The 19,968-nt window shown below is 36.2% G+C and overlaps 2 protein-coding genes across 2 annotated transcripts; both read left to right on the forward strand.

The window, feature by feature from the left end:
* Nucleotides 1-1,446: 1,446 nt before the first annotated feature.
* On the forward strand, nucleotides 1,447-15,818 carry LOC150101940 (beta-1,3-galactosyltransferase 5-like). The gene is made up of 2 exons (XM_090399937.1): nucleotides 1,447-1,464; nucleotides 14,732-15,818. Exons 1-2 carry the CDS (start codon nucleotides 1,448-1,450, stop codon nucleotides 15,816-15,818), a joined length of 1,104 nt encoding a protein of 367 aa, XP_090256063.1. The 5' UTR covers nucleotide 1,447.
* LOC150101941 (beta-1,3-galactosyltransferase 5-like) lies at nucleotides 11,591-12,448 on the forward strand. Its single transcript, XM_090400739.1, has one exon. It carries the CDS (start codon nucleotides 11,591-11,593, stop codon nucleotides 12,446-12,448), a length of 858 nt encoding a protein of 285 aa, XP_090256865.1.
* Nucleotides 15,819-19,968: the final 4,150 nt, after the last annotated feature.

Raw genomic sequence — 19,968 nt, forward strand, 5'->3', positions numbered from 1 at the left:
CAATAGTGAATGCTTGTACTGAAATTGGGATATGAAGAAACTGAAATTTGTAATATGGAACGAAGGTAAAAGATATTATAAATGATAATATATATTTACAGATTCCTTTTAAGTATTTAATAATGATCAGAATTTAAATAGTAAACCTACTTCATAGTTGGTATACAAGATAAAGCTATATTCTTCGTCAAAAGCAAGTTATAAACATATTCTCGAAAAAACCAATAAGGAAAATTTTCCTAAATATTGATGCGATTTAGCACGGGACTATAAATACAACGAATCAGCAAAATATGTAATTTATGTTAAAGATATAAATTATAATATTTTTTATTTTGGTAGTTTTTCTCGGTCGATTAATATATGATCAGAACTGTAGTTGAAAAAGCCTTATTATGAAATTATTTCAACTATTATTGGTAGATTTGTCTTCTGGTCATCATTGTATGATTTATTCGGGAAAAAAACGAACTTAAATGATAAAGTTGTAATTCATTATGGCTGCAGCATATAAAAGTATGTCCCGAGAAAGTTCCCTGCAACAGCATATCTCTGAATCCTTCGGGAGATATTCAAATAAATTCGTGTTCTGCAAAGACGTATTGAGTGATATTTAAAATAGATTGGAGGGCTGATCATTGTAAAAACAGCTAAAGAAGAATTTGAGAGCATCTTCCAGAACAGAAAATTCTATTTGTGTGTGTGTGCTCTAGAAAATAAAACAAAAATACTTTGTAATCGAAGTCTATATTCGAACCTATGATGGCGTTTCTTTTGCAAATCGAGCATGCGGAGACGTTAAAATAATGATGATAAAAATGCAGGCGCTATGCAGTCAGCTCAGTGCTGATTTCTTCTACTGAAACTGGCTGGTGAAAATAATAACATTAATCTAACAGAAGACAAAAAGTTACAACTCCAACAATGCCGTACAAAAATCTATATGATCGATAGTTATGAATAGAATTATTTATAAGTGTAGATAGACTTCAACCCTTTTCTAACTCAATACAGTACGATTATAAATGTGGGAGAAGGATGGGGTTGGATTCTCCAAGGCTCACGGTCACTTCAGTTTTTGTTCTTTTTATCTAGAGCAAACATCGTTGTGCAATCAAGTCATGAAACAATGAAAAATAATCATTCATTTTGATAAAAACCACCTGTAAATACTTGTTAAAATCATCAAAAATCATACTGTAGATAGCCTTCAGTTGTGCTATATCGCAAAGTAGTCTATTCTCGCTGTGAACACGATTATGTAGGTTCACATATCTGTAAGGTGAAAATCACCAGAGGCAGATTTATTTTAATACACACACACATGCAAAATATGCTGCTTTGAGTACCGATCTTTTACACTAGTATACCCCCAGCTATAATCTGTCTACAGTTCGATTCGGATTTGTGTATTGCATATGAAATATATATGGCTTAAGAGTTAATAATGAAGTCAATGGTCAGGTAAGTTTTAAAGAATATTTAGAATAGGATAAGGAAAAACAATCGTCTTGATTTATTCGGACTAGGAAGATGAACACAAAGTCACTTTTTGGGGATGGGGATGGGGGGATGGACTGAGTCATTTGCTCTTTATCCCTTCATCTGATTGAAGAAAATGTGTAGATGGGGTGTTATTTAGCTATAAGATCTGGTCTTGGCTGAGTAACGGCAATAGCGAGCCTCAGTTAAAACTTCATTGGCTACAGCATTCCCATCCTTTACCCTAGGTTGTAATCTCAAAAATCACTATTTTAAGGATGTTAATTTAAATTATTTAATTTAATTTAAATTAACATTTTTACTCTAATTATTTTATATGCAAATATAAAGAATGTGAATATATTATTTTTAATTAAAATTAAATATAAATTACTCAAATTATTATATTATAATATAAATTTGTACAAAACAACCAAATGTAATTCAACATACCCTTTATATTTAGAATATATATATATATATATATATATATATATATATATATATATATATATATATAAACGCATATTTATTTAAATATATATTCTACCTTACATTTCGTGTACTACGTATTATTACTGGCATTAGTAAGGGAAAAATGTAATTTTGTTCAGTTTTGGACCTCCTGTGGCAGAGATAAATATAAGGGTAGGATATATCATTTTTTTAAAGGAAAATGTTCATTATTTGTTCTCTTCTATTTATAAAATATGCAGTTTTCTTTCCTATATTAATTACAAAGTATTTGGAAAATATAATATTTATGTAGATTATAACTTAATAAATAACGATTTCCCTATTTCAATTGCGATCAGTGATATAACGTTTCACTTAAGAACAGAAAACTGTGAGTTGAAAACTTTTCAAAAGATGGGAGTAGTTTTGTTTTTCTGTTGTCACACTGAATAGAATGATTTGGGAAGGTTTATAAGTACAATTTATGTATAAATTCAGTAATATTGTTTATTATATCCTTGGTATATTTATTTAACGAAACAGAAAACTACGATGATTGTTTCTATGTGTCATTTAGATAACTTTCGTACATTTTTTTTTGCAAATACCCAAAAACTTCTATTGTCGGTTTTCTTACTCAAATTTTAAGATGGTCCTTATAGTCTTTTTAAGGACTGGCTTAAAGGGGCGAAGCAAGATTGCTTTTCATCTTCCCCGTTATCTGTAGAGGACAGTGAAGGGATAAGGTGTTATTGAGCAATTAAAGCTCTGATCATGGCAGGAGGGTAAAAGCAATAGCTGAGCCTCAGTTAGAACTTCACTGGCTACAGCATTGCTATCCATTACCCTCCAAGGGTATTGGATTGAATGAATCAATCACCGCATCTCACGGTCGATTGTTCAATCCGACTTTTAAGATGGTGCAGATATTATTTCTATTAGTATTGTATACATAATTACATTTTCCTGGTGTGTAAGTTTTTAATATTGTAAACAAAAACAGTTTAATTATTTTCAAATAACTATATATAAATTCCAGAGAAAATTATAAATACATTTTGATTAAATGATTGATTACTTTGAAAAATAAATGAAATTTATTGATATGATTATAAACTTTATTTGAAAATGTATTGAATCTCGTTTATCAGTACTATTCTTTATCTATTCTTTAATACTAAAATCGTTTCGTATATACAGTATACGCAATATAAAAGATTATTTAATATCAATAATATGTTGATTATATTGAAAATTATATATAGATAATTCTCAATTTATTTATATTTTTTCTATTTTTTATGTTTTATGGTTTATATATATATTATATTAATTCATATTTATAATTTTATATTATAAAATTATAATATATTACGCTGGGTGATTAGCGTACTCGCTTTCCAACCCCCATGGCTGCGGGTTCGAATCCCGCACGTTTGGTCTCTAAAATTTCTAGACTATGTAAAAAATATTACAAAATTCATAAAAAATAGGGGCGGAAATATCCTTAGCCCACCAACGGTATAAAAAATACTATAGATTTGATAATAATCTTACTTAGGAGCAACATAAAATATATTAAACATTAGAACATTTTAAAAAAATATTAAATATCTATAAAATAAAATAAAAATAAAAAAATAAGATCGTACTTCTGGTAGCGAATTCAGATGAAGTAACTAGCAGTAGCACACCACTATGAAGGGAATTTTGATATCTTCTTTTGCTTACTGTAATATTCCAGTTTCTCGAGATAAAAACCGAGCTGGTTAGGTAGAGTTACAATCACGTGCGATTAGCCTTCCTTTTCGAGTGTTCTAATTTTTGTGTTCTACCAGTGATCTGAAACAGATTTCCAGTGTGCCACTGAATAATTACTCAAGCAAGCTGTTAAACCACGAAGACAAAGAGTGAAGAAATGTGTCGAACAATATGGGAAAAGGAGATTTATATATTTATTCGTATGTCATAAATAATAAAATATTATTATTATTATTATTATTATTATTATTATTATTATTATTACCACGGGCTACTCCAGGAGTCCTTAGACTCATCGAGGGAGGCCCTAAACATCATGTCCACACAGCTGTTCAACATTCTCACAGTATCTATCATACCTTGCCTTGAACTCGCTCACTGTCATAGCACCCACAACAGACTCTGGCAGCTTATTCCACTCATTTACCACTCTAAAAGTAAAGAACCCAGCTCTAACACCCCTGCTAACCACGCTCTTGCCCAGCTTCCATGGGTGTCCCCTAGTTCTCCCACCACCAGTCCTGATCTCAAAAATATCATCTGAATTAATCCTATAGAATCCTTTTAGCAATTTGAATGTCTCAATCATATCTCCCCTTTTTCGCCTATCAACTAGTTTCTGCAACCCACAAATCTTCAACCTGTTCTCGTATGGTGCATTCCGTAGACCTGCTATCATCTTAGTCACTCGCCTCTGGATCCTCTCGACCTCCTCCCCATCAAGAAGGAACCGAGGTGACCAAATCTGGGCACAGTAGTCTAGATGAGGTCTTATCAGGGCTCGGTACAGAGGTACAATAACTTGTTTTTCTCTGCTCGTCAAGGTATTTTTCAACAACCAAGTGAGTTGATGAGCTGATTTAGCTACTTTCGAAATGTGCCCCCTAAACTTCATCTCCCTATCCACCAACACTCCCAAGTCCCTGGCCTCATCAATCTCTTGGAGTACAGTTCCGCCAATGTGGTATACTGCTGCTAATCTTTTCACTCCGAAATGCATAACCTTACATTTTGTCACATTAAATTGACATCCATTCTCCTTAGTCCAGAACTCCAATCTATCTAAGTCATCTTGCAAGACTTTGACATCTTCTGCATTCACTATCGCCCTACCCAACTTTGCATCATCAGCGAACAAATGAACTGTCCCACTTAGACCATTCCCTATATCGTTAATGAACAGATTAAACAGCAGTGGTCCAAGAACAGAACCCTGTGGCACACCACTAGTCACAGGCCGTTTTTTGGACTCTACTCCTGAATAAACTACTCTTTGATATCTCTCCATCAACCACCCAGCTATCCATCTCACCAACCATATCCATTCCCATATGTTGTAGTTTACGGATTAGAATTCCATGTGGTATCCTGTCAAACGCCTTTGCCAGGTCCAGCAGTATCACTGTAAACCCATTTCCCTTATCCAGTTCAGCCGACACCCTGTTATAAAACTTGAGCAAGTTACTGAGGCATGATCTACCCTTCACAAAGCCATGCTGTCCTCTGTACAGTATCTCATTTTCATCAATCCATTCCTGTATTTTTCCCTTGACTACTTTCTCCAAGACCTTGACAACGACTCCTGATATGCTGATCGGTCGGTAATTTGCAACCATAGTCTTGGATCCTCCTTTATGCAGTGGAACTATTTTCCCTTCTTTCCACGCCTTCGGGACTAAGCCAGACCTGAGACTCAGATTAAACAACATGGTCAAGGGCACTGATAATTCATTAGCTGCTTCATGCAAGACCCGTGCCGGTATACCATCCAATCCCACAGATGTATTCACATTAAGGTTCTGTAATAGACTATTCATCTCCACTTCATTCATCACAATTCCCATATAAACTAATGGTTCCTTCATTTTTTCAACGTCACCACCTGGATGATATACTTTTGCAAAGTGCGCGCTCAGTAACTCCACTATATCGACTGGTTCAGTGAACTCTTTACCATCGTCATTCCTTAAAATCATTTTGCCATGTACAGTTTTTTTCTTGCTTGCAGCATATTGAAAGAACTGTTTGGGATTCTCTTTTGCTTGCATAGCTAGTTTCCTTTCATAATCGGCTTTTTCTGTTTTTACCACACTCGTTACCCTTCTAGCCTGTACTTTATACCGTTCGTGTGCCTGCAGGTCACCCCTTTCTTTAAATTCCCTCCATAGTTGTTTCTTTTTTTGCAGCTCAAGCTTAATGGTGTTATTCAACCATTTAACCCCTCCTTGTTTCACTATTCGGACCTTAGGTATACAATCAGCCATAACCTCTTGTAAATGCTCTTTGATCACTTCCCATGCTCTATCGACGTCCAGCCCTTGCAGTTTTACATGCCATGGCACTGATCCAAGCAATCTCCTAAGCTTGTCATACTTGCCAGCACGGTAATTCCACATATACCCTGTCTTAATCACAAATTTCACACCTTTAGCCACCTCCCAGGTCAAGACCTTATGATCACTCTCACCAATAGGTGGCAACATGGTCATATTCATTACAGTCAAATTCTCAGATACTATTACCAGGTCAAGCACTCTCACACCCCTAGTATTTTCAATTACATGCTGTTTCAGATAGTTATCCCTTAATAATTGAATAAAATCCATTTCCTTCCTCACATGTGTCCTCTCCTCCTTCCAATCAATGTTACCATAGTTGAAATCCCCCATAATACTTACCCTCCTTCCACTCATTTCATCAATTTGTTTATGCATACCATCTCCACCATCTATTCCATCACCTGGTCTATAGCAGCACCCAACTGTATATTTTATTCTGCCAGTATCAATCTCACACCAAATATCCTCAAATGAGCTCCTTTCACTATCCTGCAATACTTCAATTCTCCTTGGCTGCAGTTCATCAGCTATCATCAATAACACCCCTCCCCCAATTTTATTCTCTCTGTCCCTCCTAAACATACTATAACCTACACATTCTATCCCACTAACTATATCATCTTCCGTCAGCCATGTTTCACTAATGCCAATAACCTGTGGCCAGGAAGAGCCAATCAAGGCCAAAAATTCTTCCTTCTTGTTCCTAATACTCCTGGCATTAGTATACATGAATTGCAATGTTCCCTTTGTCCCACCCCTATCTTGATGCGTTATTCTAAATATCCCATTCCCATTTTTTGTCCTTATTGCTGGATCAGGTACATTATATACATTTTTACACTCAACTGTCTCACTGATGTCTGGATATCCACTTCCCCCCCCCTCCTTGGTAGTTCTAGTTTCCCTGGTTCTGCACATCCATTTTCACTTCATTCAGCTACACTTTTTCCAGTCTCCGCACACCAAGTCCATTCAAATGCAGTCCATCCATCTTGTATAAGTCCTTTCGCCCATTAAACTCATTCCACACGTCCACAAATTCCACACCACACCGTCCGCATAACCTGCGCATAATATCATTTGCGATTATGGCCCTCCTTCTAAACTCCTCTCTGTCATACCGCGGTAACAGACTCACCATTCTAACTCTGTCACTCTTTTCTTTCGCTACCTTTAACAATACTTTCAAGTCCTCTCTCATAAAAAATTTATCACCTTTCAATTCGTACCAGCCACAATTGTTATTTCTTTCACCCTCTGTTTTTGCACTCTAATGCTCTCACTTACATCCTTAAATTTCGCACCCGGCAAGTACGATTTAGTTACACTCCCATCTATTACTCCTCTTAATAACGAGTCACCATACAATACTCTCTCCTTCATTTCGGAAACTCGCCCACGCTGTTTATTTCCGTTAGCCGAATCACTCTGGAAAAAGTTTTGCAGGTGCTCTAATTGCCGCTGCGCATCTTGTATCACTGCGCGCAGCCTAGCGATCTCACTTCCTACAAATAATTCCTCATTTTTTTTATCATTCAAACCATTTTCTCTTTCTGTATAATTGCTCTCACTCTTTCTTAGATCACCGCTCACATTGCCATCTTGTACACCGCAATTCCCTATCGAGCCACTATTTTCACTCGCATTCTGGCTTTCTTCAACCATAACTGTCTCACAACCTGACACATACTTCGACTCCTCACTTTGCATACACTTTCTACACATTCTCCCACCACTATCACTTTCAACCCATACTCCAGACTCATTCGGGAATGCATACATTCCACACACATCACACCGGACAAACTCTCTCACACTACAGTTTTTGAACAATGGCGTCGTATTTTGGGACGCCATTATCTTACGTCGCATTGGCGCCATATTCAAATATATGAAACGTATCGTTAAAGACTAAATTAATTTACGGAATTTACACCAAATTCACACAGACACAACAAGCTACCAAATTTAGACAATATCACGTTATGATTTTTAACATTTACTCTAATTTCCATTCAAAATTGTACTTAGCTTTCGGGAGCTCCCAGAAAATACGACCGTTCCCCTGGCACTCTCGTTCATATTATGAACGAGAGTGCCATAACATGCAGTACGATGTCATTTAAAAAGCAAATAGAATTAAGAATCATTTTAATAACCAATAAAATTAAAGGGTCATATCCATATTAGTTAAATAGTTCATAGCTTCGGGAGTAGCACTTAGAAAATCCGATTTGTCTCCTGAATATGTTCTAAGATAACGTTGGGTTACAATATGGTCTACAGTTTGTCTTTGAGCTCCAAAATCACGATGTGGGGACGGTCGTTTACCCCATTTAAAAAAGCATATCTGCACATAGTTCGTTCTGACTAGTTCGTATTCTTAGCTGATCAGGATTTTAATCGAAGATTTGAACAAGTATCAAAACGTTCTTGCAATTTTTGCTTCAGTTCGAAGTTAGATTGTAATAGTTGTTGGGCTAATTGTAATGGTGGATGTCTCGATCTCAGTCCATTCAAGTCTGGTAGATCTAAGTGTATTGGTAGGGCTGTGTTCTCCAGAATCTTATACTCCTATAAGAGAGCTTTAGTACTGCGCAGACTTGGTGGAACAATGTTGCTAAGAGCCGGGATCCAGTGTGTGTGTGTGTGTGTGTGTGTGTGTGTGTGTGAGTTGATTTAATTGTGCCAGAAATCAGTCTCGTTGTTTTATTTAGTTGGTTATCAACAAGTTTAACATTTGTGTTATTTAGACACACTGGTGAACAGTATTCGGCAACAGAGAAAACTAGTTCGAGAGCTGTAATACGCAGATTATCAGCTGTTGCTCCCATTATCGTGGCTATTAGTTTTTGTATTATGTTATTACCGGTTCTTAACTTGCCAGTAACGTTTGTTAGGTGTTGCTTGTAAGAGAGCGTGAGGTCCAAGGTTACGCCCTGGTACTTTGGAAACTTATTGTGCAGTAGTAAACATCCTTCAAAGCAAATATGCAAAGTGGAATCTGCCATGTGATACTTCTGTTTTATCTGGATTGAACTGGAGCCTCCATGTTTTGTAATATTCACCTATTGTTTTCAGACCTTTTGTAAGTACCTATTCAGCCTGACCCATGTTTTTGTGTCGAATTACAATTACAGTGTTAGCAGCATAACAGAACTTGCGTGAGATGGTAGCGGGCAAATCGTAGGTGTATAGATTAAAAAGTAAGGGGCCAATACTGACCCTTGTGGAAGAACTTTATCAAGTTTTCGTTGTCGTGACATTTTATTTCCTAATATAACTTGAAAGAAACGTTCAGTGAGCATGGAGGAAATTAAGTGTGCAGTCGATTACACGGAACAATACTAAGAAATTTATATATAAGGCCTTCACGCCATATTGTGTCATAGGCTGCTGTTAGGTCCAGGAAGACAGCCGATGTATTTTCTTGCTTTGAAGACGGATGTGTTTCCTTGCTTCTGGAATCCAGCTTCTGTGTATGATGTTAAAGTGAGCACTTGACAGCAACCACGTTTTTCTCTAAAACAGCTTGTTCATTCGGGACGTGTTCCATAGTTGGTATGGACAAGCTGTTGTACAGAAGGCGTTCTAACATTTTATAGGCGCAACTCAATAAAGCGACAGGTCCATAACGTTTTTGCCTCCTAAGACGGTTTTCCAGGTTTAAGAAAGCAACTATTTTTGACTTCTTAAACTGGCTAGGTTGTCGGCCAATCAGTAATATATCAGAAAAGAATTCAGAAAACCATTTTATAGTATTTGACTCGCTATTAATCAAACCTTCAGGATGGATGCCATCGAAGCCTGGGGTTCTTGCCTGCTTTGACATCTTTTATGACGATTTCCACTTCATCTATAGTAAAGATTGAGGCGTATTGTGAAAAAGCAGGAACATTTGTTTTCCGTGTTCTGAGTTCTTTCTTAGTATGTTCATGGTCCCTAAGGTACCCTTGACATGTTAAATGTTAATGATTTGATTAGCTATTTTCTTAAGGGTGGTCGTTATGTTTTGTTTCTTTTAGGTAGATTAGTTGTGGATAGTTTTTCGATAAGATTCCAAGCTTTTCGACTTGATCGTTTGAAGTGAAGATTTTCAATTGTATCAATCCATTTTGTTTTTCGAGATTAGTTCAGGCTATTTAGTAATTCATCTGCTATTTCAGGATCTTCACTTTAAGTATCTCTCTCTATAAAGATTTCCACTCTCTTCATTCCAACGGGGAACATAATCTTTTCTGTAACCCCTACGGATATATTTTTTCGCAGTTGATATGATCGCGCCTACGAATCTCTTGTACTCCGCAACTCTAGCCGGTATCCAACGAACACATTTATCCAACTCATTCGCAAAATTTCTCCACTTTGCTTTTTTAAAATTTCAACGCTGTCGTGGGAAGGATTTTGCTATAGGTAGCGTCATGCCAATTTCTAGTAACACCAGTCGATGTTCACTGTGTGGGAAGTTAGAAAGTATCTTCCTGGTAATGGTTGCCCTTCTGTGTTTAGCGAAACAAAACAAAGGTCCGGATTAGACTCCGTTTGCCATGCTGCTGATCTAAAGGTATTTCTGTCCTTAGCATCAAATATAATATACAAGATGTATATTATTTATTTCTGCCCATTGAACGAGGGCAGTACCACAGTCGTTGTTATTACGGTACTTCCATTTTTCATGATGGCTATTAAAATCGCTAATCCATACTGTTGGATGTTGATAGATGACTATCACATCTATATTCCATGGTGCTAAAGGAGGTTTATAGACACTGATTATTGTTATGTTGTGGATTTTCACACTCATAAGATTGGTATCATTATCATCTCATTGTTAGGACGAGAACATTTTCTGTATCATCCTTAACATATGTTGCACTGCCATAATTCCGGTGATATATAGCACCAATCAGGGTGTTACCATTTATTTTTCCTCTTCTGTTAAGGTCGTCTTCGTAGACATCTTAATGCTAAATCCCAATTTTTTTTTTTTTTTTGTCAGCCAAACAGAAAAATCAGTATTGTTTGACTGCATGCCTTAGCCAGGCGAACTTAGACTGGCAGCCAAATCGTTCTATCTCAATTAGCATTACCCAGGGTACACCACGAGGAAGCGAGCTAGATTACATCCCGAAAAGGAGAAATATACTTCTATGCACGACTTTATATAATATATACAAAGAAATTAACAAAAGTAAAGATACATAAAGAATATGAAACCTTATTGTTTTAAATTTATCCTAGAAAGCTTATTTAAGATATATCCAAAATATTGTTGTATGAATAACACGTATTTTTTTGTTTTTGTTTTTTTCTCCCGCCCCTCAGGTATCATCTGACTATTTCCTCGGCAACATGTCAGAGACTCATCCGCTTTCTGCTAGTCATTACGTTCGCTGTGTGTATCATATTAGCAGGTTTGTATCATAAAGATCTTCATTCATTGTGGATATCATCAGATACCAAACACGTGGATTTTCACCAGCAATTGAAATTTCCCTTGGGTTGATTACGCAACTCAATGAAAGTTACACCAATTGCAAGCAAAACAAAACATGAAACATTGCAATATAGCAAGAATTCGAGTCAAGAGAATACTTCACCCGCACTACAACCAAAAGTCAACGAACACTCGTACACCTTCCGTATCAACCATCCCGATTTATGCGACCATCAAACTGATCATGGTTGTTTTCAGTGCTACTTCAAACTTTGACACAAGAAATGCTATTCGGGACACTTGGGGGGGCTATGCTAAATCCAAAGGGGTCAAACTGATATTTTTACTTGCAACCCCTGAAGAAGGATCAATACAAAAACAAATCGTCAAAGAAAATTACGTATTCCAGGATATTATTCAATCCACTTTCCTTGACACTTACAAGAACTTGAGTTTGAAATCGGTTGCCATGGTGAAGTGGGTCAGCAGCTTCTGTCCGCACGTTCAGTTCGTTACTAAGATAGATGATGATAACATAATTAATGTTGATGTATTAATAGAAACCTTGAAGGAAACAAACGTTAGCAAAGCAATACTCGGTGCCATAAGAGTTAGGATAATTCCATTTCGCAATACCAAGTTTAGATGGAACGTCTCGTATAAGGAGTACAACCGATCCTTGTATCCCGACTACGCTAAAGGAGGAATGTACATTATCACAGGGGATTCGGTTCGGCCCCTTTTCGAATCTTCTTTCGATGTACCTTATTTTTTTATAGAAGATGTTTTCCTGACAGGATTGGTTGCCGAAAAGGCAAAGATCCGAAGAGTAGATGGTCCAAAAATGACAGATATGCGAGTATTTGATGCGTGCAAGTTTAAGATATTAACAGGTATTGAAGAAGGCAGTCCTTTAAAAATAAGAGAAAAATGGAAAATAATTAAAAACAGTACTAACTGTGACCCGATTTAGCTGGAAATTACTGGTCAAGTACATGGAAGCCGATAAATAATAAAAAAATAAAATAAAACTCGAAGTTTAAAGAGTTATTTTCTTAACTGACATATTCGAAGTTTTTATACGTGCAACTGAAATATGGGAAATATGTTTTATTATTTTCCACACCCTTGTTAGCAACTGTGTTTTTTTAAAATAAAAATATTTCTTTATTTGAAAAAAATATATAAAATAAACGTTATTTCTTTTTTCTTAATTGCATTTCTTAGAAAAATTTAGAAGCATTTACATGTTAATTAAAATATATTGATAAACATTTTTCTGTTTTATATATAAAATGATAAATAAATATTAAGCAATTGACAATATAATTGCTTATGTCCTATGACAGGTTCCCTTTATCGGGAGTAGCTGAGGCCATTTAACCCTATTTTTGAATTCAATCGGCACCGGCAGCCAATCAGAGATAGCTGTCCCAAGATTATTACTAATTATTAGCAACACCCGATGAAGAGACGTGCAAACAAGTGCTGCAATGTCTTGGTACCTAAATGTGGGTTTTACGGTCGATTTTCTTGAATTTAAGGGACGAAAAATTATTTATGTTCCAAGAAAAAAAATTAGCTTGTCCTTTCGAAAGATCAATTACCTCGGGTACCGGTCAAAGACAGGGTTAGAAAAATTGCTCTAGTCTGCGACTAGACTTGAACTGAAGTCAATCTTCGTGCGGCCTAGAGCTGAGGATGGAAGCACCACTTCAACTTAGCTAGACAGGCCTCACAATTTTTAATATAAAATATAATGTTATGTAATGATTTATTGGTTTTATTTTAAAATCCACTATCGATAATATATAAATATAACCCGGTTCATATTGCCCGGTTCCAATTAGTAACTCAGGAGAGGTGATGAAGATTTTGGACAAATTGGTTAAGGATCACATTCAGAAATGTGAATCTATACTTTTCAATGAGCAACATGGGTTTACTAAGGGGAAGGTCATATTTTAGCAACTTGCTCACATTCTATAACAATGTTACCATTGAACCAGACAAGGGGAATGGATACCCCATGATACTTTTGGATTTTGCTAAGTCTTTTGACAGAATACAGTATGGTAGACTGTTGCATAAATTGGAGAATTATGGGTTTAGATTATAGAATATTAATATGGATAAGAGAATGGTTAACTGATAGATATCAAAAAGGTGTATGTGGGGGATGTGAGTCTGCAAGATTAAAGATAACCAGTGGTGTACCACTGGTTATAACATTGATGTTTAGTTCTTTTAAATAGTTTTGAAATTGCGCCAAGTGCACCGATAACTATTGGGATGACTTTGGTGTGTGTGTTTAAATTTAAGCCACAGCCTGCCAAATTCGATTGCCAGATCTCGATATTTAGTCATTTCTTTTTCAGTTCTTTGTTGTTAATGTTGTTACCACTACGTGCAGCGATATCAATAATTCAAACTTGTCTATGTTATAATTGTGATGTCAGGTCTATTGTGTTCCAAATGCCGATCAGTTTGTATTCTCAAGTCCGAGAGAATGTTTGCTGATTCGTTTTCCAATACAGTCTCTCAGGCACTTAATCGCTGTTCGAAGTCTCCTCTTTCTGGTCATATAATCTCCATTTGCTGTTATTATTGATGTTCCAAATTTTTGCTTTGATTTCATTAATCTCAAATATCAATAAATATTGTAGTAGCTGATATTTGAGTCTAGTTGATATTTGCATTCTGTGAGAAAGAATGACGCTAACAGACATAGCGCTAATATAACGTTAATAGACTGTTATATCCGATAATGTTTTCCCTATTGCTCGTACGTATTACACATTTAGATCTCGGGGACTTTTTGATACATTAAATCATTAACTTATTATTCCAATTTCTCTTTGTCAGACCAAGATGTAAGGTACCGTGCGAATCACCGATAATAGTAGCCTTAATGGTCTTAATTTCCGAGCGTGTCTTTTTGGGATAAAACTGTGGTCCAACACATGCGAATATGCTGAATGCCATTTTGTGTTCGCATATACCTTTGACAAGCAATTTTTAAGTAAGTTAAGTAGTGCCGTACTAAACAGCGAAGAGAAAAAGTGCAGAAATATATCAGACAAATACAAGAAAATATCTGTACACATGGCCATAGATAGAACCATTCAAATTAATAATAATAATAATAATAATAACCGAAGTGCCAAATATGAAAAACTCTTTTTCATTTACATTGGAAATCTTATTTAAGTTATATCACAGATACTGTCACTTCAATAAAACCTTTTTTTTTCAGGTCTCATCGGGCGAGTTCTTCGATAACATGTCATGGGGTCATTCGTCTTCTGCTGGTCATTATGTTCGTGGTGTGCATCATATTAATAAGTGTGTACCATTCAGATCTTCATTCCCTATGGATATTACCAGACATCAAACACTCCCTTATTCACCACCGATCAGAATTACATCACTCAACAATAGTTAAACCAATCTCAAACACAACAGAGCATGAAGCATTCAGATATAGCAATAATCCAGGTCAAGAGAATACCTCATCTTTAGCATCGCCAGTGGTCAATGAACACCCCTACACCTTTAGTATTAGCCATCTTGATTTGTGTGACCAAGAAGGAAAAGATCTTTTACTCATCATGGTTGTTTTTAGCGCTACTTCAAACTTCGACGCACGAAATGCTATTCGGGACACTTGGGGTGGCTCCGCCAAATCCAAAGGAGCCAAACTGATATTTTTACTTGGAACGACTAAAAACCAATCAGTAGCAAAACAAATCACAGACGAAAACGACAAATTTCAGGATATCGTTCAATCTACTTTCATTGACACCTACACGAATTTGAGTTTGAAGTCAGTTGCCATGGTGAAGTGGGTAAGCAACTTCTGCCCGCACGTTCAGTTCGTTGCTAAGATAGATGACGATAACTTGATTAATGTTGAAAGATTAATGGAAACCTTGAAGAAAACAAATGTTAAAAATTCAATTCTGGGAGAAATATTAATAGGGGTAAGGCCAATTCGCGATACTGCGTCTAGATGGTGTGCCTCCTATGAGGAGTACAATCGAATCATCTACCCCAATTATGCTAAAGGAGCGATGTACTTCATCACTGGCGATTCAGTTCGGTCCCTCTTCGAAATGTCTTTTAACACACCTTATTTTTTTATAGAAGATGTTTTTTTGACTGGATTGGTTGCAGAAAAGGCCAAGATCCGACGAACAGCTGGTCCAATAATTATACGAATGCAAGGTTTTGATTCATGTAAGTTTAAGAAGTTGACTGGTGGTATTGCAGAAGGCAATCCTTCAGAAATTAGGAAAAAATGGAATATATTTAAAAATAGTACTAATTGTGACAAACATTGAGTCTAACAGAGTCCCAACGTACAGAGAAGGAGATGAATACTGAACAAAAAAAAAAAACCTCGAAGAGTAAGAAAAGTTATTTTCTGAATTTTTTTATATTCGAATAACCTACAAACTTTCGGCTTTAATTATTTTTCATATATTCAAATAAAACTTCTTTTTATCTTAAAAAGATATATACATCAAAAATCTATTTATATACAATAAAAATTAATAACGTGCCTGTGCAGTTCGGAAGTATTGTCAGATCAGATGTACTTAACATAGCTATCCTCAGAAACATCAGTTATCAATGCAAACTAGAGACGATCAATGAACTATCATCTGACCACAACCCAATCCTGATCAAACTTGGCACGCAAGACCAACTGGCCCTCCAGCACACCTTCATATCATGGGAATAGGCTAGCTAAAATCCTACCAGAATACATTGGTCCTGTTCCCATCATCCACAAAAAAGAAGATATAGATGAAGCAGTAAGCAATCTAACAAACTAAATTAAAAAAGCACTAGAAGCAGTCACCAAAACCACAACCAACCATCCAACCAGTCGGCTCCCAGAAAACATTATGGATCTCATCAGAACAAAAAACAAAGCCAGATAAAGATACCACAACACAAGAGCCCCACAGGACAAGAAAACACTGAACAACTTGAACAACCAAGTCAGAAAAGTACTTCAAATCCACAGGAATCAGGATTGGTACAATAAACTGTAATCACTCAATTCAGAAGATCACACAATATGGAAATTTCTGAAGATCCTGCGCACCAAACACGACCCCCCCCCCATGCAAACTGCTCATGGAATGGCGCACACTGATAAAGAAAAAGCTGAAGCAATAGCAGAAAACCTAGAAAAACAATGCAGCCCATCATATGACAATATAAACATCACCCACATATATAAAGTCCACCAGCAGGTCAAGCATGCCTTAAGACAATCAAAAGACAAACCACACAGCATCACCCCCCACTACTCCAGTTGAAATAACCAACATCATAAAACATCTAAACAACAAAAAAGCTCCAGGTCCAGATGGAATTACTAACAGAATCATCAAATTATTTCATAGAAAGGCTATTATACACCTGGTTAACATAACCAATGCAATACTGTGGATGCAACACTTCCCCACTGCATGGAAAACAGCCGACATCATACCAATAAAAAAGCCAGGAAATAATCCACAACTTCCACAACGCTACTGTCCAATAAGCCTGCTTTCCAACCTAGGAAAGATTGCTGAAAAAATTATCCTTTCAAGACTACAAGAAAAATAAGATCAATTAGGAATAATTCCAAACTAACAATTTGGCTTCCGCCGTATGCTCAGCACAGTGTAACAAATACACCGATTAGTGGAGCATATCACTCAAGGATACAACAGGAACCTTCACACAGTTGCAGTTTTTCTGGATATTGCCAAGGCCTTTGATAAGGTATTGCATCAAGGATTACTCTACAAACTCATTCAGGCCAACATTCCAGCAAACCTTACCTGTCTAATAAAATCATACCTCACTGACAGATCCATGCAGATAAAAATAAATCGCACCATCTCAATTAGGCGTCAAATCCTGGCAGATGTACCATAGGGATCTCTATTGCCTTTACTTTTCACAATCTACGTGGCTGACATTCCACAGAACCCGAGGACTACCATCACAGCCCTATATGCTGACGACACAGCCATAATGACAAGATTTCTCCGCCCACACCTGGCGATCAGTCGTCTCCAGTATACCATCACAAAGCTAGAGAAATGGTTCTCCGACTGGAGGATACAACTAAACCCCGTCAAAAGCTCAGCTATACTATTCACCAGACGCAAAGCCTTCATCCAAGATGATATTCAACTCCTCGGAAAAAAGATACTATGGCAGACAGAAACCAAATACCTTGGAGTACAGCTAGACAAAAAGCTAAATTTCAACAGCCATATCAAGCCCATAGGCACAAAGACATCCAGAACCATAGCCCAACTCTATCCCCTGATCAATCGCAACAGCAAATTGGATACGCGCAACAAGCTGCTACTACTATATCAGATGGTAATACGACCAGTAATCACATATGCATCCCCGGCATAGAGTTACACAACCTAATCTAACATCCGGAAACTACAGAGCATACAAAACAAATGCCTGAGGATGATCTTGGACGCCCCATGGTTGTCAGAAACACGCAGATCCACAGAGAAACTGGAACCCCTGACATCCATTCTCTCCTTCATGACCATGCGGAAAAGTTCTTCAGCAAGGCACATTCTCATCCCAACCCATTAATCAGACAAGCTTCCAGTTATAGTGAACATGACTATTACAAACATAAAAGACCCAAGGCAATCCTGTTCTCAGCAGAACAGAGCTAACTCCATAGTTCACAAAGTGCGAGCATAAGTCTCACCCCCCCCCCCATCAAGCTTCTCGACACAGATAGAGGGGGAAATAAAAAGCATTTTATGCTTCAACCAGCAAGCCAGTAACGTTTTTTTTTTTTTCGGAAGTATTGTATTTGCATTTATAGTACGTTTTTTAGAGTTAGGTCTACTTCTTTCGCGTAATAAAATGGGAATTATCTCACTTTTTTTTTATTAAAAACAAACCTTGTAATTATATTGCATAGAAACTAATTTTTAAGACTTCAGAATTTAAAATATGTTCATAAAATTAATTTCTTGCCTTTTACATACGAAGGGCGATTAAGCAAGAAAATAGTATCATTTTAAGCAGCTTTTAATATAATAAAATATCTAAAAATACTGATTTCCATTTAAAATGGGGAAAAGTATAAGTATTTTATAATTTATTTATATTTTTTATATTATAATTGAAAAGTGTAAAAATAATATTTAATATATATTATGGATCACAATATGAATACCATTTTTACTGAATTCCAAAATAATGAAACAATAACAATTTGCCATTTTTTTATGACATGTATAATATGTATTCTAATCTTAGAGCAATTCTGAGTCCAATTCTCTGCGTATTACTCTTTATGCTATCTGATTAAAGCACTACACAGACGAATAAAGACGAATTTTCGCATTCTTACTGCTCAGCGTCATTATCATTATTACAGTAATACTCGGTATTTTCTTCATGATTTTTTGGGGGAAAGCCGCATTTCGACTTCCTGATCTTTTGTCACATTGAGATGACATTTCTTTTCTCCCTCACGCAATGAAAGGAAAGAATACGAAAAGTAATTTTGATGAAGATGGGATTCGAACCATCGCGGGTAAACCAACAAGTTTGAAGTCCATCGCCTTAACCACTCGGCCACCTCATCTCGTGATAAGTTTTCCATAAATGTGCAAAGCAAAAAAAATCTCACTCTGCCTGTCTGGAAAATCATCATCATCAAATTCCTGCCATGTACCCTCAAGGGGTGTACAGGATATGATAGTACTACATGAAAAAAACTATATCATTACTAACTTCCTATCTACAATTTTCCTCCAAATCAATCTATTACCTGTCAAGACTCCAACATTATCAGATCTTATATTTCTATCGTCTAAGGCACTTTGTACCGTATCAATCCACCTATATATTGGTCTTCCTCTGGGTAGTTTTGCTGCCAACCTGGCAGAGAACACTTGTTTTGCTAATCTTTCCTCGCCCATTCTGTTTAGATGACCATACCACATAAAAATAAAAAATAAAAAATGATGGTACAACTGTCTGGAAAATGTATATTAAAAAAATTCGATATCATGTTTTCATATTTTCTTTTTCAAAATAATCCCTTTCTTTTCCTTATGAGTATCCTTGAAATAATCTGTTCATTTTTTAAGGTTAACTTTAGAAACTTAATCTATTACTTAATCTATTACGATAACCCATCTGATAGTGTTCAGATCTCAATTCAGCTAGGCCATGGATGTATACGAATGTGGCAGATAATTTTTGGTACCCACCCTGAGACCCTTATTACAGCCTTAAAAAACAGGAAACCTACTGTGCTAATGTGCAACAGCTTCACAACCCTTGCTGAGCAGACTCGTATGAAATAGAATGTGACTTCAAAATATGAACATCATGGACAATAATAATCAAAGAGTTACAATAATAGCAATAAATTCGTATGGAATTTTAGAGGTGAAGTTTCCTATATTTATATTGGCTTTTTTTTTC

This window comes from Typopeltis vanoorti, chromosome 11 (assembly GCF_054136105.1).
Source record: "Typopeltis vanoorti isolate ZY-2024b chromosome 11, IOZ_Tvanoo_1.0, whole genome shotgun sequence".
Classification (NCBI taxonomy): domain Eukaryota; kingdom Metazoa; phylum Arthropoda; class Arachnida; order Uropygi; family Thelyphonidae; genus Typopeltis; species Typopeltis vanoorti.

Excerpts from the sequence above, each read along its gene's own strand:
- LOC150101941 (XM_090400739.1), top strand. The coding sequence starts at position 11,591 with ATGAAACATTGCAATATAGCAAGAATTCGAGTCAAGAGAATACTTCAC.